A 20943-nucleotide genomic window follows, 5' to 3' on the forward strand; every position below is an offset into this window, starting at 1 on the left:
CTCCCCAAATAAGCAGAGTGAAATGAAATAATAGCAAAAACACTGACAGCTTTTAATTAATTTTCGTGTTCCATATTAACTGTTGGAAGAGAAAGGTGGCATTTTTGAAGATAGAGATGCATTTTATTTTTGATGTAGTTACCTTCAGGAAATGTGGAAGCTCCTGCTGATAATGTTTCTGGGAGTTCATACTGAGAAAGGGCAACTGTTAATTTATGGGACCACCACTATCCTCTTCTCACCTAAAGGGATGCAGGATTTGGGCAAAGTACTCTGTGACATGGTTAGGATTGCCTTTAGCAACATGACAACCTCTAAATGTACTGTTTATAAATATTTCTGCATATAAATTAGTGATTATAAATATTACCAGCAGCCAGAAACAGACTGGTACAACCCATTCAGCCTTGTCTGCCCCTCAGAGAGCCATTGTTTGTTGAGGACGGTAACAGATGAGGTGACAGAGCTCTTCTCTGAGGTGTTTTTTCTACTTGCCATTGCAAGCAGACATGTCCCTGGATTTAAATGTAGAGGAAGATATGTTGCCTTCTGTTCAACAGCTTTTCCTTTTCACACTCGAGTCCCTGGAGAGGAATATACTTCAGTGGACTGGGAATTTTGCTAGGTATAAATGCAGCCCCCTACTATTAAATTAAGTTTAACATCACTGCCAAGAACCTGCTGCATTCAGGGGCCAATGTCAGATGTCAGAGATGACCAAAGAAGAGCTGATGGGTTCCTGCCTCCTTTACAAAATTTGGAAGCTCAGTTGATGGCTACAAGAACCCGAATCTCTTTGTAGATATCTATGTAAAAATCTAAGTTTGACTTGAGTCTGACTTCTAGAGAGATTTCTGGGGTTATCACATTCATCCAGGACACATACACTGCAAGAGCAGCCTGGGCTATTGAATTTCTGGGGACATCTGCACTCAAGTTCTGAATATTATGATGATAAACTTACAACAGCAGACTTACAGTTTGATAATTAGTTTTCCTTGGCTTTAAACTGAAACTGGCTTTTCTTCCCTTTTTTCTTGGTGTGTAGCTGTGCTCCCTGGCCAGTACCATCCCCTGGAAATGTTTCCATTTCTTTAGCCTCTTTTGGGTGTTGCAGACACTGCAGAGGGAGAATCTGTGTGTGGGACCTTGTGTTGTATCCAAGTGTCTCTAACATAAGTGTTTCTAGCAGCCCTGTTCTCAGTTCATTGATTTTTGTCAATGTGATAGTAAAACTAAAAGTAACTGTGCTAGAGAGTGAAAAGGGGGTGAACAAAAAGCCCACGAACCTCCCAGTGTCTGAAACTAAGCACGTCCTTGTTGCTGTGAGAGTGGGAAGAGTCCTCTGTCTGCAGATGAGTTCTGTGAGCAGCAGGTCATGCAGACATCAAGGACTATGAAATAATGGCTCTGTGTCAGAGTGTGGCTCATGCTCTTGTACTTCCATTACTCCTCTTCCCACTCAGAGTGCTCATTGTACCGTACTCCTAACATGATAAACATATCTGGAATGAAAATGCCTAGCTGTACCCTAATTATAGGAGATCCTAATTATGGGAGGTACCCTGAGGTTCTGCTGACGTGCTGAATGAATGCAAAGTGGTCCTTCCCAGAAGAGCTTCTGCAGGGTAATTCTGGCTTGTCCTGCGTCTGTTCCCGTCGGCATTTCGGGGTCAAGCTGCTCCCATGATGGGGATGATTTCACAGGGCATCTTGACCTCTGTGATGCTGTGGTTAGATCTGGCTCTTCATTCTCATTCTAACAGTCACCTGAATATCACAGAATGCAGGTTATTAATAGTGGCTCTCTCTGGATCTCCCACTGATGATGGTTCACAGACTGTACGTAGTAGGTGGACGTCATCCGGGAAGGCAGATGGAGCAGTGAGAAATACCTTTGTAAATTAATACTTCTGGAGGGAGTTGGCCTGCCTTGTTCAGGGACATGTCAGCTGCATGTTCTGAGTAGTAAAAACTTGTCAGTGAAAAGTTGTTGTCAGCCTTGCACAACCAGTGCTTCTCCACAGCATCCCGTGCTTCCCTGGCCCTTCGTCACGTGCTGCTCACGTTGGGTTTGTGTGACTCAGTTCAGAGAAACAGGGTAAAAAAGACTTAACAGGTCACATTTGGCCTGTTAGGGAGACAGGAGATGAGTTGGATACAGCCTGGCACTTGGAGAAGGAGCAGGTTTATGAGGCTGTTTGTGCAGAGGTTGGGTGTTGTACACACAGAGCAGCTCCCACGAACACCCCGATGTCAGCAAGGTTTCCCCTTTGCATCAGCTGAGAATTTTCAGTGTTTTCTTTGCCAACTTCAGTGCAACTTATTGTTAAATTCAAGCCATTAAGAGTGGAAGTCTGCAATACACGTGTGATTTTTAAAAATTGCTTAAAAATAAGATCGTAATTAGATCAGCGGGAGGCAATTTTTAAAAAAATTTATTGCACCATGAAAACTAATAGAACCTTGATGCAATATTCAGAGTGCCTGGGCCTGGTTTAAGTTATGCTGGTCTTCTCCAGAAATGGCCCATAAAAATTTATATTATTTTAGAGTTTTAATTAGCTAAGCGTGTAAACTAAAATAAATAAGGGTTTTGGAGACATTCGGAGGGGGGGAAGAAAAGACAATATAAATGTTCATTCTAATTCTTATTTATAGGAAGAGTAATTGTTCCCTTTGATGTTAAATCACCTTTTCTTCTTCTCACTCAATCCCTGAATTTTCTCTCCCTTAACAGAACCTTGGGATTTTATTCCCAACACTTTGGCCCTGTCATTCTGCTTTATTAAACTGGCAGTTTGTTTGAACACTTCAGTTACTCATTAAATTTTGCATTTTCTCTCGCTGTATTAATCACTGCTTTTTACGAACTGGGAATGTAAATGATCCCTTTGCCATCTACGCCGTGGGATAATTTGCCTTTGTAAGAGGCTCCTCAGCACTTCATGCAGTTTTCCTAGTCTTGTAATAAGCAGAGGGTTGTTTTTTTTTTCCCTTCACTGTAAGATTTACTTTGGATCCTGCTTTTTTTACTATTGTTTTCCACAGAGCAATTCCCCCAAAAGCCAGATTTTCATAAAACTAACAGTCCTGTTTACGTGCTGCTCTGGTATTAAACTGTGAGTACGCAAATGGCAAAATGTGGGAGTGTGTTAAACGAGCCACTCTGTGGCTCGGGGAGAGCAATTGCTCCCATCAAATCCCCCAGCATTCCGAGCATGTGCAGGCAGATGGAAACTGGCTTAAGTCCCCTGTGAAAATGTAGCTCCCAGAGATCAATAATGTGTGTGTGTGTGCCTCACACGGGGCACAAAAAACCTGTTTGTTCCATGGCTGGTAAGGAGGCCGGTGCTGTGACACAGTGTCAGCAGCCAGGTGATGTGGGGAAGGCACATCACCTTTCTCTGGGTGTTTTACACTTGGGTGTTCACAGATTTTCTCGTGAATGTGCTGTAGTGGTGAGCTCCAGAGGAAAGGGGCTTCTTGCATCAAGAGCTGGGGAAGGGAATCCAGTGCTCCAGGGGAGTTGGCGGGGTTGGGATCACATGGGATTCTCATTCCTTGCCACAGCTGAGGAGCATGAGGAAAGAATCATAGAATGTCCTCGGTTGGAAGGGACACACAAGATCACAGAGTGCAACTCCTGGCCCTGCACAGACACCCCAACAATCCCACTCTGTCCCTAAGAGCGTTGTCCAAACTCTCCTGGAGTTCTGGCAGGTCTGGGGCCATGCCCACTGCCCTGGGGAGCCTGGTCAGTGCCCCACCACCATGTCTTGGAGAAATACTGTTATTTATCACCAGTGCTGTGCCCACCTGGTCCCACTGGTACTCCAGCTGAATTCTGGAATTAGCAGCCCATGTCACTGTCCCACTGTAACTCCAGCTGTAGCAAATCTGGCACTGATGGAAATTAAGTATTTAGTTTAGGAGATGTTGGTATATGCACATGGGTGCCCCAGAGATGGTCCCAGACTGTTGTAATTTCTGTAGCATCACAATTTGTCTGGGTTTATCACTTTATCAGAAGATTCAGTCTAGGTTTGGGAAACACCAAACCTGGAAGACTTGAAGCAACAGGCTTCTTCCCTTGGCAAATGGTTGGAATGTAGAAAACACCCATGTTTTTAGGACTGAGGCCTACACTCAAAATGTTCTCTGTGGTAACCTGACCTCCATGGAATAGTTCAGGTTTGCTCTCTGTTTCCCAGGGCTCAGAGCTGTGCACCAAAGGCACCACATGTTTCCTGTGAGGACAAAACCCACTGACTGGGGGTCCCAGGAGCCAGAGGACAACTAGGTTTCATTGCTTAGGAGGGACAGAGGGGATAAGAGTGACCAGAACTGTGATAGATTAAAAGAGGGAAGAGGCTTCTCTTGAAGTGCCAAAAGATTGAGTTGTGTCAGAGCAAAGGTTCATGAGCAACTGGTTTTCTCTTGCTAAAGGAGTGACTGGAGAGCAGCACTGGGAGCTGCCTCCTCTGCCCCCACCAGGCTCTGTGTGTGTGTGTGTGAGTAAAACAGATCAAAACACACTTAGGCTGCTGCATCTTTCAGCAACATCTTTCATGCAAATTGTGGCTTTTTTGCAATAAATTACCCTTAATTTGAATCAATAAAAAAATCTGCCTTTCCATTACTGTATGATGACTCTCTCTGGCTCCCCAGTGAATTCATAAATCTGTTTCATGTTCAAGCCTCCAAATTACTTTGATAAGAAACAAGGCAAAGCAGTATAAACTAAGTTTTCTGCGTGACTTTTCAGGGCCAGGTGTCTGCACTCTAATTTGCCACATTTTGATGCTCCCCTGCTTGTGCTTTAGATGTGGGAGCCTAAGCTGAGTCTCATTCAAATTCATCTTCTTGTTATTGCTATTCAGAAATTGAATACTTGTTGGTGAAAAGCTCCAATGCTACAGTAAGTCCCGGAGCAGCTGCTAAGTCTATTTAAATTATACTTTGTAGCAAGCTCAAAATGTCAATAAAGGATCTTTTTTTCCTCTTATAAAATGCCCTGATATTTTTTCAGGGGCTAAGTTTAGGCAGCAGCCACCTGAAGGTATTTTATTTACCTTTTAGGTCTGGGTAAACAGAATATTTCTACACTTCTCGTTTGAAACCTATTGCCATCTTCAACTGATTTACCAAATTTGGAGAACTCATATCAGGGGTCTGTAAAATTTTAAGTCAGACTAGAAGAGCCTGGCACAAAATACTTTATTCACAGCTTTGATATGTCCAATAACAAGCAATTATTTTCATGTTCTTTGAGGCTGAACCGCCCTAGGCTTTGAGGTTGAAACCATGAATCACTCGAGACAATCAGAAAATACAGGCTTGCACTGATCAAGGGCTTTTTTTTTGTTGAAATTACAGCTCAAGCTTGACCACAAATAGACATCCCTTTTTTAATGCTGGCTTTTAGACTTTTGAAGTCTGTATCGTGGGTCTTGCAGGAATGGGTACATCCTCTACCCCTTTTGGTTCGTGGAAACCCCTGCACTACTTCCTTCCCCTGGAATGTTTTTTTATGCAGGTGCAAACCACTGCACAGCAAGTTTAACTACCCTGGCTGGCTTGTTTTTCTTAGTCACCTTTAAAATTACCTGCAGAGTGTCAGACATCCAGAGGGGGAAAAAATAAAATAAATAAATAGTGTTAAGGTTTGGAAAGTGTGCTCTGGATGGATGAAGGGGAATGTGGCATTACAATAATTTGCTGCATGAATCACTGTGACTAAATGTCCTTTCTGTACTTGCCTGGGGTTGCAAAAGTCCGGATTCAGAGCCTTGAGGGGGCTGTTCTGCCTTTTGCTGCCACTGCCCTGCTGCAGTCCCTGCAGTGTGGGAGGCAGGATCAGGGTTACAGTGACTGGAGAGATGGGACAGTGTGGGAGAGAGTGCTGAAAGGAGTGCCATAAAGAGGGAGGAAATATTTTCTTCCTCATCAGAGAATGTGTCCAGGGTTTCTTGTTCTGTGGCCCTCTAATTGTGCTTTATAATTGAAACCTAATGAAGTACATTTTGGACAGTGCCTGAGCCTTTCAGGCTTGGTTTTATTCTGTGATTCCCAGCATGCAGAGCCTAAGTCTACATCTGCAGCAATTAACCTCGTTCACCTCCTCACTATGGCACCTTAAAAGCTCTGGGCTCGCTCTGGTTGCTCATCGAGGCGCTGCTGCTCTGCCTCTGCCACCCACCCCAGCCCCGTGCCCAGAGCTGGCAGGGATGTGCTGTTGGCACCATGGCTTTCCCCGGCACTGTGTGACAGGAGAAAACCTGTTTTCTTCTACTTGTGCCCCCTCAAAACACTTCAGGACTTGTGGGGGAGGGAGGGAATGGAGGGGGTTGCACCAAAAAGGGCAGACTTGGTGCACGTTCCACATGGTGCTCGTGGACACCAGGAAAGATCCTCACCGAGGTGGAGGGCTCAGCTGGGGTATGGTACAACTCAAAAGAGTTGAGGTATGGTTTTTATAGACATTCAGCTCCTTATCTATAAAGCAGAGGTGGAGCCAGTCAGACCAGTCTGACAGCTCAGTGCTTGATTTTACAGCTCATTAGCTAAAGGGAAGAAGAAGCAGAGCAAGATTATCCTAAAAGGGGAGTTGGAATAATAAATTGGACTATTTTAAGCTTTGTCTTTTGAGACTCTTAACTCTAATGCCTTTTAATGCCATTTAAAGCAATTCAGAGTATCTTTGGAGCATCACAAGGAATTTGGAGAGCAGTGGAATGAAGTCTCCTTGGAATATTGCTGCTGGTGTGGGCAGCAAAGAAAAGGAGGTTGAACCAATATAGTGGATTATCCAATGAACACAATTTATGGTTGACTATATTCCTGCAGATGAAGTAACAGGAAAATCCAATAGACTATTAAAAAAGAGAACAGACAAGTATCTTTTTTTTACTCCTGTGTGAGACAGAAGGGCATGGAAATGCAATGAAGTACAGCAAGTGCATAATGCCAAGAGTTTTGCAAAGCATTTTTTAAGGTGCAGTTGATATGTTTTCATGTAGATTGGAAGTTGATTACGGGACCATAAAGCCAGAATTGGAGTTGAGAGGTATCTAAAGATCTTAACAGTTCACTTTTCATTCATGAGGTCTCCACACTGTGCCTTCAGAAAACAAAATAATACGGCCGGAAAAAAAAACAAAACATTGCAATGTAAAATGGACCAGAATGCACATAATACAGTTATTTTTGTGCTAGTCAGTCTTTGAGTGAATGCCTGTATTTTCTCAAATTGAATCAAACCCAGAAATCAATGGAGCATGAGGAGAAAGGTCTGAAGCTGGGTTTAGTTTGTCCTTGTGTGAACACAATGAATCAGCCTCTGCTCTGCGTGCTGTGTGAGACCTTTGCTGATGTGGGTCTCTGAGTTGCCCATTTGGAAGTGTATCCCACTTATTTGACCACTAGTTATATTTAAAGACAGATGGATCTCAGTGTTTGTGAAATCAAGCTGCTTTTGCATTTGTTCTGCTCAAGTTTCTCACTGGAGGCACCACTTTGTGCAACTTCCAACATTCCCAGGCCATGCCCTGGGTCAGAAACTCGGAGTGGGTGAGTGAGGTAACAGCACTCAGGACAACCAGGATGTGATGTGTGGGATGGGAAGAGAAGGATTTGGACACTGTATGATGGTTTTTCTGTTCACAGACTGGTGGGATGCAGAAACACAAAGAATAGAAGCATTTCTGCCCAGAGAAAGCAGCTACAAAGAGAACATCACACAAGGTGCTGGGTCATGGTGTATTTTTTCTCCTCCAGTCTTTTTTTTAGAGGCCAAGAGGCTCATGGGCACTGGGTTTTTAGGCTTTGTCCTCTGAACAACCTGTCTGGCCACTTCTTTCCAGCGTCCTGTGCCCAGGCTGAGTGAGGTGCCTCCACTGATCCTGCAAAACTGGAATGTTGCTTCAGCTTCTGACTTTTGAACACATGTTCTGCACTCAGGTTCCTGTGTGTTTTCTCCCTCTACAAAGAGTGTTTAGTTGTTCAATGAGGTGTAGTTCACTTTGAGCTAATGGATAGCTCAGAGACACCTTTGTGTGGGAAATCGCTTTAAAAAAAAAAAAAAGGGAACATTCTTTGGTTGGAATTTTTAACTTGCTTTATGCACTGTGGATTTTACAGCCTCTGGCTTCTGTGAAAATATAGTTGAGGTGAATAAACCAGAAAACTTACTGTGGCAAACCTGATTGGAGATGACCTCCTCTACAGTAGTAATGGGATTTTATTCATGTAGCACCTAATGTGTCTGCAAAATTCTCTCCCAGGTATTTACTCTAAAGCAGTTATGTCCTGAGGAACAAAGGATGTTGCTTTTTCAAGGTAATGGAAAATTTTCAGGTGTTTTCTGACTTTGGATTCTCCCCAGGACATTGGAAAATCAGGTGCAGGATTTGTTCAAGAGGAAACCATCAGCAGTGCCTTTATTCAGCACAAGTTGTAACCAGTGCACAAAGGAAAGGATGTGAGCACTGGGAAATCTTTTAAAGGCTTTGTTATATCAGGCACAAGATTCATTCTTGCTGATGGAATATTTTGATGAGAGGGAAAAGCACATGCCACGTGCCCCTGAGTGAGGGAGGGAGCAGGAACTTTCCAGCAAGGGCGGGAAGAAGGAGGATGTTCTGTGAGGATTAGGAGTTGATGTGTTTAGGGGAATTGAGTGGCTTTTTCCTATGAAAACACAGAATAAATCCTTTAAGTTTTAGGTGATGTAAAACCTATCTAGTTGAGATGTAGAAGAGAAAGATTCAGGTAGATTTTTGGGACTGGGGCAGTGGCTGTTCACCCCTCAGACTTGGCTTCTGTGCTGCTCAGAGATGGGGTTTGGGGTTCTCTACCTGTGCCTGTCCTCCCCTTCTCCATGTCCTCAGATCCACCCCCATGGAAGGGCCTGGATCCTTCCCCTTTATCCCACTGTTCCAGCAGGAACAGTGAACTCTGCAAATCCCAGCTGAGCAATATTCATGAGGACTTCAACCTTGTCTACCTTTGCAGAGCTACTCAGGAAAATATGTTCCATCTTGCTATAAATAATAATACTCAAGACAGCATCTTAATCACTAAATTCCAAGCGAATATTTTGCATATAAACATTTATTTTCTTCACTCTGTTACCTGGCTCAAAGCTGACCATTTTTCTGTGAGAATGTTGCAGGAGCAACTTGGCTTTTTTGCTGGCTGAAGCAGTTCAGGTGGATTTATTTGCTATTACTTAGAGCATTAAAACAAGGTTTTGTACATTGGCTTCAGGAGGAATTTCTTGCTCTCTTATTTAAGGCAGGAGTGCATTAGTGGGGGGGCCTGGGTTGGCTTCCCTTCTGGTTTTTAAGGTTGAGTTAGACTTGCAGCAGTTTTCAAAATCTTTGCAACCGGACAACCTGTATTTTTGGGAATTATGCTGGAAGAAAGGCTGAAGGTATTAATTTTAAAAAATAGGAAAATGGGTTTGAAAATTGCACAGCCTGTTTTCATCCTTCCCTTACTCCACAGAGCTGTTTTTTTATCTTCCTGGTGAGAAAAATCCAAAGTTGGGACAACTTGGTGGTGTAACTTGAGAGACAGCTGTAAAACTGCTCTCAGAGTCATTGTTTTGACACACAAAGCCAAAAAAACATACTCACTCTCAAATGTTATTCAGGGGTATTTGGGGTTTGAGATGTTTTCAGTTCTGCCCTAAGTCTGAAAATTGGAAGATCCAGGCCAAAAAGAAAGGACCAAAAAATCAAAATAGAAAAGTAAAGTTTGATTTAGGGATGTTTGTGTGAAAGAGGAAAGATAGGCCAAACATTGTATCAAAAGGATGTACAAGTGAGTTCTCCTCCTCAGTCCTCTGCAATTCCTTCACTGAAGAATTTTAAATTTTTTGTGTGAGTGTTCATAGGTTGATCTTGGGATAAGAAAGGGGCTCAGAGCTTCATTCAATCATCCTCTGCTTTTGAGATGAGAATGTAGAAATGCACTTAAGATTCCCTTGGCAGGAGAGGAAGTAAATGTGTGTGAGAGGTTTGCTGGGCTCAGAATATTGGCTTGGGTGCTTCCAACTGGTGTTCCTGTACAAAGTGTTCCTCCTGCTGTCAGTCCCTTGCTGGTGTGTATTCAGGTGTGCAGCCAAGCTTCTTATGGAATCTTTGTGGATTAAGAGTATGAAGACCTTTGTAAGACTTTCACATGGCCTGGTTTGAGGGTTAAGTTCTGATCTGACCAGTCTGTGCTGGTTTTGCTTCTGTGTTGGTCCCCTTCAGTCTGTGGCAGGGTTGATCACTTTGACAGAACCACAGAATGGTTTGGGTTGGAAGGGAGTGTGAAGATCATCTCATTCCACCCCCTGCCATGGGCAGGGACACCTTCCACTAGCCCAGGTTGCTCCAAGCCCTGTCCAACCTGGCCTTGGACACTTCCAGGGATGGGGCAGCCACAGCTTCTCTGGGCAACTTGTGCCAGGGCCTCACCACTCTCACAGGGAGGAATTTTTTCTAACATCTAAATCTATGCTCCTTCAGCTTAAAACCATTCCCCCTTGTCCTGTCATTGTAAAAAAAGGTATTTTGTGGAAGATGGGAACGTGTGCCTTGAATTTGCTGATCCGACACCTTTTCCCCCTCCGCCCTCTACGTGATAACCTGTTTCAGTAAGCTGCTGAAAAAAGTGCACGCTTTGGTTTGCCTTTTCCACTGGTTGTTGTTTCTAACTGGTGAAGCCAGGGTGTTTCCCAGCATCCCTGTGTGGTTCAGGGGTTGATTCCCACGTGCCTCCGTTTCCATCATATCCTGCAGGCAGGGCAGGTGGGATGTTTGCTAAGAACTGCACTCCTGCCTTCAGGAGCCTGCACCCAGAGAGGTTTGTTTTGTAATGCCTGTAGGTATCAGGTTGATTTGACCATATTGGAAGAGGTCACCTCAAGCAATCAGGGGTCAGCCTGGAGATGAGAAGGCTCCAGGGAGAACTTAGAGCACTTTCCAGTGCCCAAAGTGGCTCCAAGAGAGCTGGAGAGGGACTGTGGACAAGGGCCTGGAGTGACAGGACAAGGGGGAATGGCTTTAAACTGCCAGAGAGCAGGTTTAGATTGGATGTTATGAAGAAATCCTTCCATGTGAGGGTGAGGAGGCCCTGGCACAGGTTGCCCAGAGAAGCTGTGGCTGCCCCATCCCTGGAAGTGTCCAAGGCCAGGTTGGACAGGGCTTGGAGCAACCTGGGCTAGTGGAAGGTGTCCTTGCCCATGGCAGGGGGTGGGACTGGATGAGCTTTAAAGTCCCCTTCAACCCAAACCATTCTGGGATTCTTTGAATGCAGTCACTGATATTGCCCTCCTTCAAATCCCACTGAACAACAGCCAAGAGGGATCGTGCCTCTCTCCTGTTCTCTTCAAGAAAACAAGAAGCTCTGATAATATATGTGAAAAAGATGGGATTCCTTATGTTCTTCACGTCTTATCTTTCACACCCAAGTGAGACTGGTGCTGGAATGTGAAGATGGAGGTGAGCTAGACAAAATATTTGCATGCTTTGATGCAAAAACACAGATCTGAGTCCTCCACCTCCGACACTCTTGGCTTTGAACTTGAAATCAAATGTATAACCCACATCCCAGCCCCTGGTTGTTTATGATTTGCACTCTGTTTGCTACCAGGAACTGGAAGTGGCAAGTGTTACCACGCAGTCATGCTGTAAACAGGAGTGGGGACAGTGCCAGTCTCCATGTGGCTGGGAACCTGGAGTGGCATCTTTATTGCAGGAGGAGAATCTCTGAGAATCTGCTTACAATTGTACAAAACAACAGTTATGTTTCACCTTTAGGAAAGCAAACGGAAAGATCTTTGGTTGTCTGCTGGGACTGTGGTTTGCCAAGATTAAATGTAGAATTAATGGCAGAAAGTAAAGATTTCTGCAGGAAAGGCAGTGTAACAAAAACCTGGGCTCTGTTTCATAGATCTGGACCCGAGTTTTGCTGTTGGGTTCAGCTGACAGTGACTTTGTAATTCACTCCCTGTATTGCATCAGCTTCTTAAAGCATCAGTAGCTGTCCATGCAGTGGTGTTTTACTGTGGAAGTGTCATTCTGAGAGTGACCTCAAGCAAGAGGCTGTGGGGGGGAAGAGCTGATTTTCATTCTTCAGTAAGGTTCAGGCTGGGAAAGGTTTTGGCTTGTCAGGTTTGAATTAGAAGTGTTAATTGTCCTTATCCAGCTAAAGACCTGGTGCTAAGAGATGTCACTGAAGAGGAGGGGGCATTAAACCTTCCTCCTCAGCCTGGTGAGCAGGGACTGGGGAGAAGCCACATCACACTCACTGGTGGTGCTGGGCCGATTTGTGTAAGGAATGTGTTTATAATTTTAAAAGCATCTTGTGAATCCTCTTGTTGTCAGGTTCAGCTAGAAGGCAGGAAGGGAAAGATGTGGTTGGGAATAGCTCTTTACAGAATCCAGAATGACCTCTGGAGATCATCCAGTCCAAGGCAGGGTCACCTACATCAGGTTACACACGAACATGTCCAGGTGGGTTTGGAATGTCTCCAGAGAGGAAGGCTCCACAACCTGCCTTGGCAGCTGTTCCAGTGCTCCACCACCCTCCATGGAAAGAAGTTCTTCCTCATACTGAGTTGCAGCTTCATGTGTTTTAGTTTATGGCCATAACTCCTTGTCTTGTCCTTGGGCACCTCTGAAAAGAGTGTGGCACCATCATCTCAGCACCCACCTCTGAGATACTTGTGTGTATTGAGGAGATCCCCTCTCAGTTTTCTCAGTCTTCTCTTCCTTGCTGTTCTTTACATTGAAATCTGAAGCTGCTTTTGTTGTTAGGTATCTTATGAACAATATACACTGCAATTCAGAAGGATGTGTTTTGGAAACTCGCTGTTCACTATGTGAGAATAAATCCATATGTAGTAAGGACTAAGGAGAAGCCTTGCAAAATTTCTGGAGGGTCAGTGGTGCCTGAAATGGTAGCAAGTGAGGTGTTCAGTAGAAAACCTTCACCTTGTACACCCTCTGGACATGCTGAATTCTAAATAAAACATTTCCAGCAGACACCACGAGCCACAGCTGGTTTTATTCCATCATAAAAACCTGGTCTAGTGGAAGGTGTTCCTGCCCATGGCAGGGGTTGGAATGAGATGATGTTTAAGGTCCCTTCCTACCCAAACCATTGTGTAATTCTATGATAAAAGTAATTTTCCTGGTTAACTCACATTGCATTTGGCATCTTAACACCTGGCTGGAGGAACACTGCTTCCCTGAGGCAGCAACCAGGGAAATGAGTGGAATATGTTTGGATAAGTTTGAGTTCAAGGATATTTCTGTCAGACTTGAACGCGTCAGTTGATGTGTGTTTATTTTTGGGATGCGGGGGGAAAATGAAGTTTTCCTGTAGGCTTTATTAAAGCATGGAGTGGAATATGTCAGGCAAGATTTAAAACGAAATAGCCTATTGTTTCCCGAGGTGTTTTCAATCAGGAAGCCTTGCAGTTGGTTTCCCCTCCCCTCCATCTGCAGTGCTGAAGCCTGTGAAACACATCCAGTGCTCTCTGTGATACCTGACTCCCTTATCTCTGCACTCCTCTGAATTGCATAATGTTTTCCAGCCCTGGAAAATCACGCTTTGCCCCTGACAAAATTATTTCCTGTCTGTTTGTGAAGTTCTGTGCCAGCCCTGTTATGAATTTGAAGTGAGTGGTGTAGGAAAGCACAGGGGGGAAGTAAGTACCTGTTTGCCTGCAGGTGCTGGGCAGGCAGGACCCCAGCCTGGCTCTCACAGGGATGCTCTGCTTTGCAGTCGGGTGTGAGTGCACTGGTGTGAGCTCCAGGCAGCTCAATACTGAGCTTTTCTAAAGCTGTACTAAGGAGGATTTAAACACCACTAAGTCAGGCTCATAAGCAACTGAGTCTGCCTGGCTGTCTTCTGGTTAAATAGGAGTAACTCTGATTCCAGAGAGGATTATGCAGTTGGGAAGTAGCAGTGTCTCTCTAGTGAAGTGGTTTTCAAAATGAGAGTCATAGAATCACAGAAGGGTTTGGGTTGGTAGGGGCCTTAAAGCCCATCTCATTCCACCCCCTGCCATGGGCAGGGACACCTTCCACTAGCCCAGGTTGCTCCAAACCCTCTCCAACCTGGCCTTGGACACTTCTAGGGGTGGGGCAACCACAGCTTCTCTGGGCAACCTGTGCCAGGGCCTCATTATAGTAAAGAATTTCTTCATAATGTCTGGTCTAAGTCATTCCCTCTTGTCATAGCACTCCCTGCCTTTGTGAAAAGTGCCTCTCCAGGGGATGCCACTTCAAAAAAGAAAGGAATTAAAGCTGGGAATGGTCTGCAGTTTTCATTTTCTGGGGTGTCAGTGGCTTTATTTTGTTATTTCAGTGGGTTTGGTACCAGCCCTTTCTGCCAGCTGAGTCAGGGGACATGGTGACAGGACACAGTCCCCTGGGGCAGGGGAGGCTGAGCCCAGCCCTGGTGTGGGAGTGACTCCAGCTCATGGGCTGTTCTGGTCACACAGGGTGGTGCGTCCTCCTCCTCTCCTGGTCACTGAGCAGCCTTGGAGGAGCTGACATCTGTGACAGTCCCCTGGGATCCTTATTCCCGGTGCACCCACCTCCCTGTGCCCCTCTGTGCAGCAGGATATGACAAGAACCAACAGGTAAAAAAGGTCTTGCTTCACAAGACAGGGATGAGTTCAAAAAGCAGCAAGAAGTCAGGAGAAGCTGCCTTTTCTTCTGGCTCAGTAAAGGGAGAGACAGTAGTCAGGGTGTCCTGCAGACCCCACTCCTGACCTTGGCAGAGTCCTGCAAACAGCGGCTGTGTCATGTTCCTCCTTCTGGCTCCTCTCTTGTCCATAGCAAGAGGTTTTTTTCAGTCTTGAGTCACTACTAAGTGAAAAAGGGGGGAAAATACCATTTTAGATAGATAGATAGATGGATGGATGGATGGATGGATGGATGGATGTGGCAGCTACTTGTCATCTCCAAAGCGTCCCCAAGTATTAGGGGTTGTGTGAGGGTGTGGAGAGGCAGGATGGGCTGTTTTATAAAGACAGGAATATAAAACGTCAGTGGAAATGTAGGGGAATAATGTAATGGATTTATAGGTTTTAAATGCCTTCCCCAAACTGCTGTGCAGGCTGTCACTAAAATGGAAAATAGATATAAGGTTGTATAATGTATCCACAAAGTAGTGTGTGATTTAACAGCAGCTCTTACCATTTGCATGGGAACAGGCTGCAATTGCTAAAATCAGAGGGGAAGCTTAAAGTCCTGATGGTTGATGGTGGATATGGTTGTAAAGAGCAAAATTCTGCTCGCTGGGGTTGATTAATTCTACATGGCAAAAGATATAAGATGAAGTGCTCTGCATACTGGGATCAACTGGTGTGGGAAGAAATATAGGAGCTTTTTTTTTTTTTTTTTGCCTTGACTGGCAAGCTCTCAGTCCTGAGACACTGGAGTTTGCTGCCCTCAGTTTTAGGGTTCTGAACACACAAAATCCTGACAGCTCTGTTCCCCCTCAGTGGGAAAGCTCACTGGAAGGTATCGAATGTGTGGGAAGGCTGAATGGATATATCAGCTGTGCTTTGAGCGGAATATTCTGTCCTGTTAATTTATTTACTTAGGAGGATTAAAGAGAATTTGAACAGCCATCCAGGGGTCCCAAAGGATTTTAGTAGTGGAGGGCAAGGGCCATTTCAGTGAAGTCATGAGATCTTTATCATGGTTTGTTCTTGTATTAAGCTTGTGGCCTTGTGATTGTGCCATAATATGTCCTTCCAGAGGAACTCCTAAAACCAAAGTGTAATTTATCACTTTGCTTGATGGTCCATTTCACTGTTTAATTACCACATTTTTAACAATATGAACCCTCTTTTTGTACAGGGATCTTTTTAACCTCTAATTTTCAACCACACCTGATGATAATTTTATTTCAAAAAGCACAGGACAAAGCCTTCTCTTCCCTCACTGTGCAAAGAAGGAGTAAAATTCACCAAACTTGTCTGGTTGCAAGAAATCCTCTGGGCTTTTGGAAAAATCCAAGTGGGTTAAGGGGGGATTATTTTTGTTATTTTTTTAATTATGTGTTTTCTTCTGAAGAAACATTTGCAGTGGAAAATAACCTTGTGCTTCCTAGTTTAGTTAATTCCCCTGCTGTGGTCTTTCCCTTCCCCGTGAAAGTTTTATAAGCCCTTGTAAGAGAAGTTTTGCAGACAATGACAGTTAGCAAAGCATTCCCATCTCCCTGGCAAATTGTGTTAAATTGGGCTCTGTGAAGGAGAGAAGAGCTGTGCTTAAGCTCTCAATATTATATATCTACATCCCTGTGGTGGTTAACACAGCTCGGTGATTTCAAGGAGTTAATATTCCAAGGTTTAAAATGGGTGAAAAACAGAAAGAAGGATGGAATAAGAGGGGATGCCTCTGGTTAGTGGGGCACTGGCATAGTTTGGATGCTGTATCACGTATTTATATAGATTATAAAGGATATAAATAATTAGGATCCAGCAGTGAACTCGCTAACAATCCCATTTCTTACAGTGATCTGTTCTTATTTGATTCCCCACAGTCTATCACAGCAATTATATATCACTGAACACCTGTAAACATGTAAAGCCTTCTCTGATCGCTTCCTGTAGACTTGAACTTGTACTGTTGACTTGGTTTACACTTTACACAGAATTTGGACTCATGTAGCCAAATTTTGCAGAGGATTTGAATCCTCTGTGCTCCTCCTGAGTGTGTGATTCCTGTCCAGCTGGGAGGCTCCTGGGCTCAGTGCTCTGTCCCTCCTGTGCTGGTGGGAATGTGCCTGTCCTTTATCCTTCGGAGTTCCTTCACCATCTGACGTGCTGATTTCTCCAGATTTGCTTCTCTCATTGCTTCAGTTTGAGAAGTGTTTCATGAGCTCCATGAAGGAGATTCCCAGGAAGATTTAGGATTTTTTAATGTGTATTTCTTTGCCTGTTTTTGCTGTGTTTGGAACCATTGTAGTGTTGGCCACTAAAACCTTCCTTGGGATCATTAAGTTCCGCTGGAACCAATATGTAAACTCTCCATTCCATATGTAAACATGGGACAGACATTCCAGTTTGTAGAGGAAAGGCAACTTTCCACTTAAGGCAGCGCCTGGTGTGCAGGAGATAACAGGAGGGTGGTTAAAAAACATAGAGTTTCAGTCCTGTGAGAAATTTCCTCATCTTTGTATTTGCATTTATTCTACATCAGAGTGCAAATAAATATTTTCAATATTTCCAGTTAGAATTATATTCTCAAATATATTTCTGAGTATTTTCCTGTTTGTTTTCTTTGTAGGTTTTTAAGCATTTAAATTATTAATATTGTTTCTTTTTCTTTTTTCCCCAGAAAGCACAAGTATTAGATGACATGGCTTGTCTTTAAAATAGATTTTTTTATTATAATTTAGAACAGCTGCTTTCTAGCGATTGAGTCATCTCATTTTTTTAGATTAGAATCTCTTGTTTGTTTTGTTATGAAATGCTTTGACACTTGGAACAAGAAATTAAGATAAATACTCAGCATAGGAACCACAAGAGCAGGTGTTTTTTTTTCAGCATCCTTCTTGTTCCAGGAAAGTATTTCTTCTCCAGACATGTTTTTGTGCTTTTATAAATGACTCCAAAGTTTGAAATTTCCGTGGTTTCTTCTTGAAAATTTTTCACTCTCTAGTTCCCCGCAGTTTCCCTTGCTTCAGAAAATTTAGTTTAAATCAGTTAAGAGGAGTGGCAATTTCTTAATGTCTTCCTTTCAGCTGGTTATAATTTGGTGCAGGATACACTTACATATGAAAAAGAACATATAAGTGATGTATTGCAGCATCTTTATTTCTCCAGGAGAAATCTGATGCAGGGACGTGGATTCACACAGATCCATACGGTGCAGCTCAGATACTCCAGTGAGGAAGTACCACTGACTGGAGGTGATGGTGGCACACTGGGAGGAGTGTTGCTGGGATAGATGGGGAGCCTGAGGCTGGCAGAGCATGGATTGTGCCAGGGCAGGAGGGAGCAGCCATCCCCCTCTGCAGGAGATGCTGCTGGCAAGGGCAGCTGGGATGCAGCTGAAGTGGCAGCTGCTGCAGCTCAGCTGGGAGGTCCGTGGAGGGATAGACTGAGGCAGAGCTCTCAGATGTTAATCCACACTCAGGGTAGCATTAATATCCAAGAAACAGCAGGTATCTCACTTGGCAGAGAGAAATGATGGTGATTTTCCCTGAGCTGGGAGAGGGTTTGCCTCCTTTTCCAAGTGGAGGGCTCTGTGTTCAGGGCTGCTTCAGCTGCTTCACCCGGGGCTTTGCTGCTCGACCATCAGCACTCAGCAACCACAGAAATCCAGAGTCCCTCAACCACAGAAATGTGTCACAAGTGGCAGTGTGGAGACTCCCAGCTCATGGTGGTCATGACAAGGGGCATCACAGAGGTGGGCCATGGGCTCTCCTGCAAGTGTCTGTGTACACTTTCCTCCCCACTTCAGCCCCTCTTGAGGGAGGCAGAGAAGAGCTCGAGGCTGACTCTGCTGAGAGCAAGAACTGGTCACTGTATTTCTTACAGTGATCTGTTCTTATTTGATTCCCCATGGTCTGTCACAGCAATTATATATCACTGAACATCTGGAAGTTAAACATATAAAGCCTTTTTTCATCGCTTCCTGTAGACTTGAACTTGTACTGTTGACTTGGTTTACATTTTACACAGAATTTGGACTCATGTAGCCAAATTTTGAGATTTGAATCATCCTCCTGAGTATGTAATGTCTGTCCAGCTGGAGGCTCCTGGGCTCAGTGTTCTGTCCCTCCTGTGCTGGTGGGAATGTGCCTGTCCTTTATCCTTCGGAGTTCCTTCACCATCTGACTGTGCTGGCACCATCAGTCTCTTATTTATCCTGTTATTATTAAAACCTCCCTTTTTTAAACATTGGGTATTTATTTTTCCTGAAAATGCAACATTTTCCTCCTGTCACGAGACAAGCGACTTAAAAATTTTCAAAGGCTCTTTCAAGCAAAGCTGGGAATTAGATTCTTGTGGAGACCTTCATAAAAAATTGAAGACTTCGTGTATTAACATACATTGATTTATTCATAGTGTTTCATTACAAATAAGCGAGGATCCCATAATATCAGGAAAGGTTAGGAGAGCAGCAGAGCACAGTGTATTATATTGACAGCTCTACTGAAACTGAGCTGCCTTTGGATTGAATTTGGAAGGCAGGCAAGGAATTGGCTGGTAAATAAGTCATGAGTTTTGCTTGCAAGTGTCTGTATATCCAGAGGGTTTCCTTGGGTGGGATGATGGAGCTGGAGCAGGATTTCAAAGGCGTGTTTGCAGTGTGGATTCCTCTCCAGGTGTGCTGGCACCAGCTACAGGTGTATTCCTGACACCTCTCCAGGTCCAGAACCCTCCTGGCTTATTCTCTCAGGTGTAAACCACATGTAAATCTGCACTCCGAGGCTCAGAGTGAGGGGAGGGAAAGGATGTCAGTGACTGGCTTACAATAAAGGCAAAAAGAAGGGCTTTTATCTAAAGACTTGGTGATATTTATTTCATTTAAATGTACAATTTCATTTCAGCGTGTTCTCTCAGCACAGGAAAAGACTTACAAAGCCTTTGTTGCTGCCATTGTTTTCAGCTGCCTTATGAGAAGATGATTTGCCAAAAGAAAATGTGCTAAAGATGATTTTCCAAAGGAAAATGTATCCATGTTTGCACCGAGGGTTTTCAGATGCTGTGGGGGATTGTGTGGGAAATTCTCCTGGTAATTGTGCCGGTCATGCTGTGTGCTCTGATTTGACTACAGAAGTTCTGAGATTTGGAACAAAAAAGCAGTTCATTGCATCTTTTGTTGTAGATCAGCCCATGCTGAGGTTTGAGTGGAGAGAAAAGATTAGTTTTTCCCTAAGTAAAATTGCCACGTTGGGATGCAAATACAGAGCCGCTCACCAGAGATACTGAAATTATCCCTGCCCTTGTGTTTTCAATGTCTGATTTCAAGAGATGGCAAACAGGGGAGCAAAAATAGGCCCCTTATCACCTTGCTTTCCTTGTTCCTCATTTGCAGATTACATACAAGGCCGTTGGATCCCTGGATCCCAGTGCTGACCTGTCCAGCCAAAGGGGGAAAGTCTTCAAGCTGAGGAATGAGACCCACCACCTGTTTGTAGGATTATACCCAGGGACCACATATTCCTTCACCATCAAAGCCAGCACAGTCAAGGGCTTTGGGCCACCCATCACCACTCGGATTGCAACTAAAATTTCAGGTACTGCTTTGAAGAAATAAAAAATAAACCACTTTCCAGTGCTTTGTTCTTTAGATCTAAAGCTGGTGCATAAAACAATTAAGAATATTCAGCTCAGTGTCTCTCCCAATTTCATAGGGCAGATTTTTAAACCTGTGTTTGATCTGGCAACAAATGCAGTGGTTAATTTGTGGGTATCTTAAATAGCCATGAATGTTTTTGTGGAGTGTTTTAAATGAGAATCATCATTAGTTGTACAAATGACCTACCTCTATAATAATTATTGTCAGCATTATCTGCCTGGATGGGGAAGCTCCTTCAGTAATGTGGTTTTTATTTTCAGAATGCACCAAGATGGATGTAATGAAGCAATGGAATTAATAGTGCAGAGAGACTAAAAATAAAGGAGGAAAACTGTTTTCATTGGGGTTTTTATGAGTAAGAGCAAAGGGAGGGCTCGAGGCAGGCAGACAAGAATATGAAAGGCACTAAAATAAGGAGGCATTGCAAAGAGGACATGTGAAAAAACAAAGAGGAGACTTAGGCTAGTTATCAGAAAAGGGATGGTAGAGGTGATATTGGGCAGATATATGTTGATTTTAATTTTAACATTTAGTTGATTGCACTAAAATAGCTTTTCTAACAGAGAGAAGCGCTGACATTTTTTTGAACTACCTTAACTGGTTTTTTTTCCAG

At 43.9% G+C, this 20943-nt stretch overlaps 1 protein-coding gene across 1 annotated transcript in view; it reads left to right on the forward strand.

Annotated features, from left to right (window-relative positions):
- The window catches only part of PTPRT (protein tyrosine phosphatase receptor type T), a 282106-nt gene that overhangs the window by 140285 nt on the left and 120878 nt on the right, over positions 1 to 20943 (forward strand). The window contains exon 8 of the mRNA XM_039382339.1: positions 20067 to 20268. Within this exon, the coding sequence (XP_039238273.1) occupies positions 20067 to 20268 (202 nt within the window). The remainder of the gene's footprint in view (positions 1 to 20066; positions 20269 to 20943) is intronic.

This window comes from Pipra filicauda, unplaced genomic scaffold, assembly GCF_003945595.2.
Source record: "Pipra filicauda isolate LSUMZ 115617 unplaced genomic scaffold, ASM394559v2 scaffold265_size1292809_pilon, whole genome shotgun sequence".
Classification (NCBI taxonomy): domain Eukaryota; kingdom Metazoa; phylum Chordata; class Aves; order Passeriformes; family Pipridae; genus Pipra; species Pipra filicauda.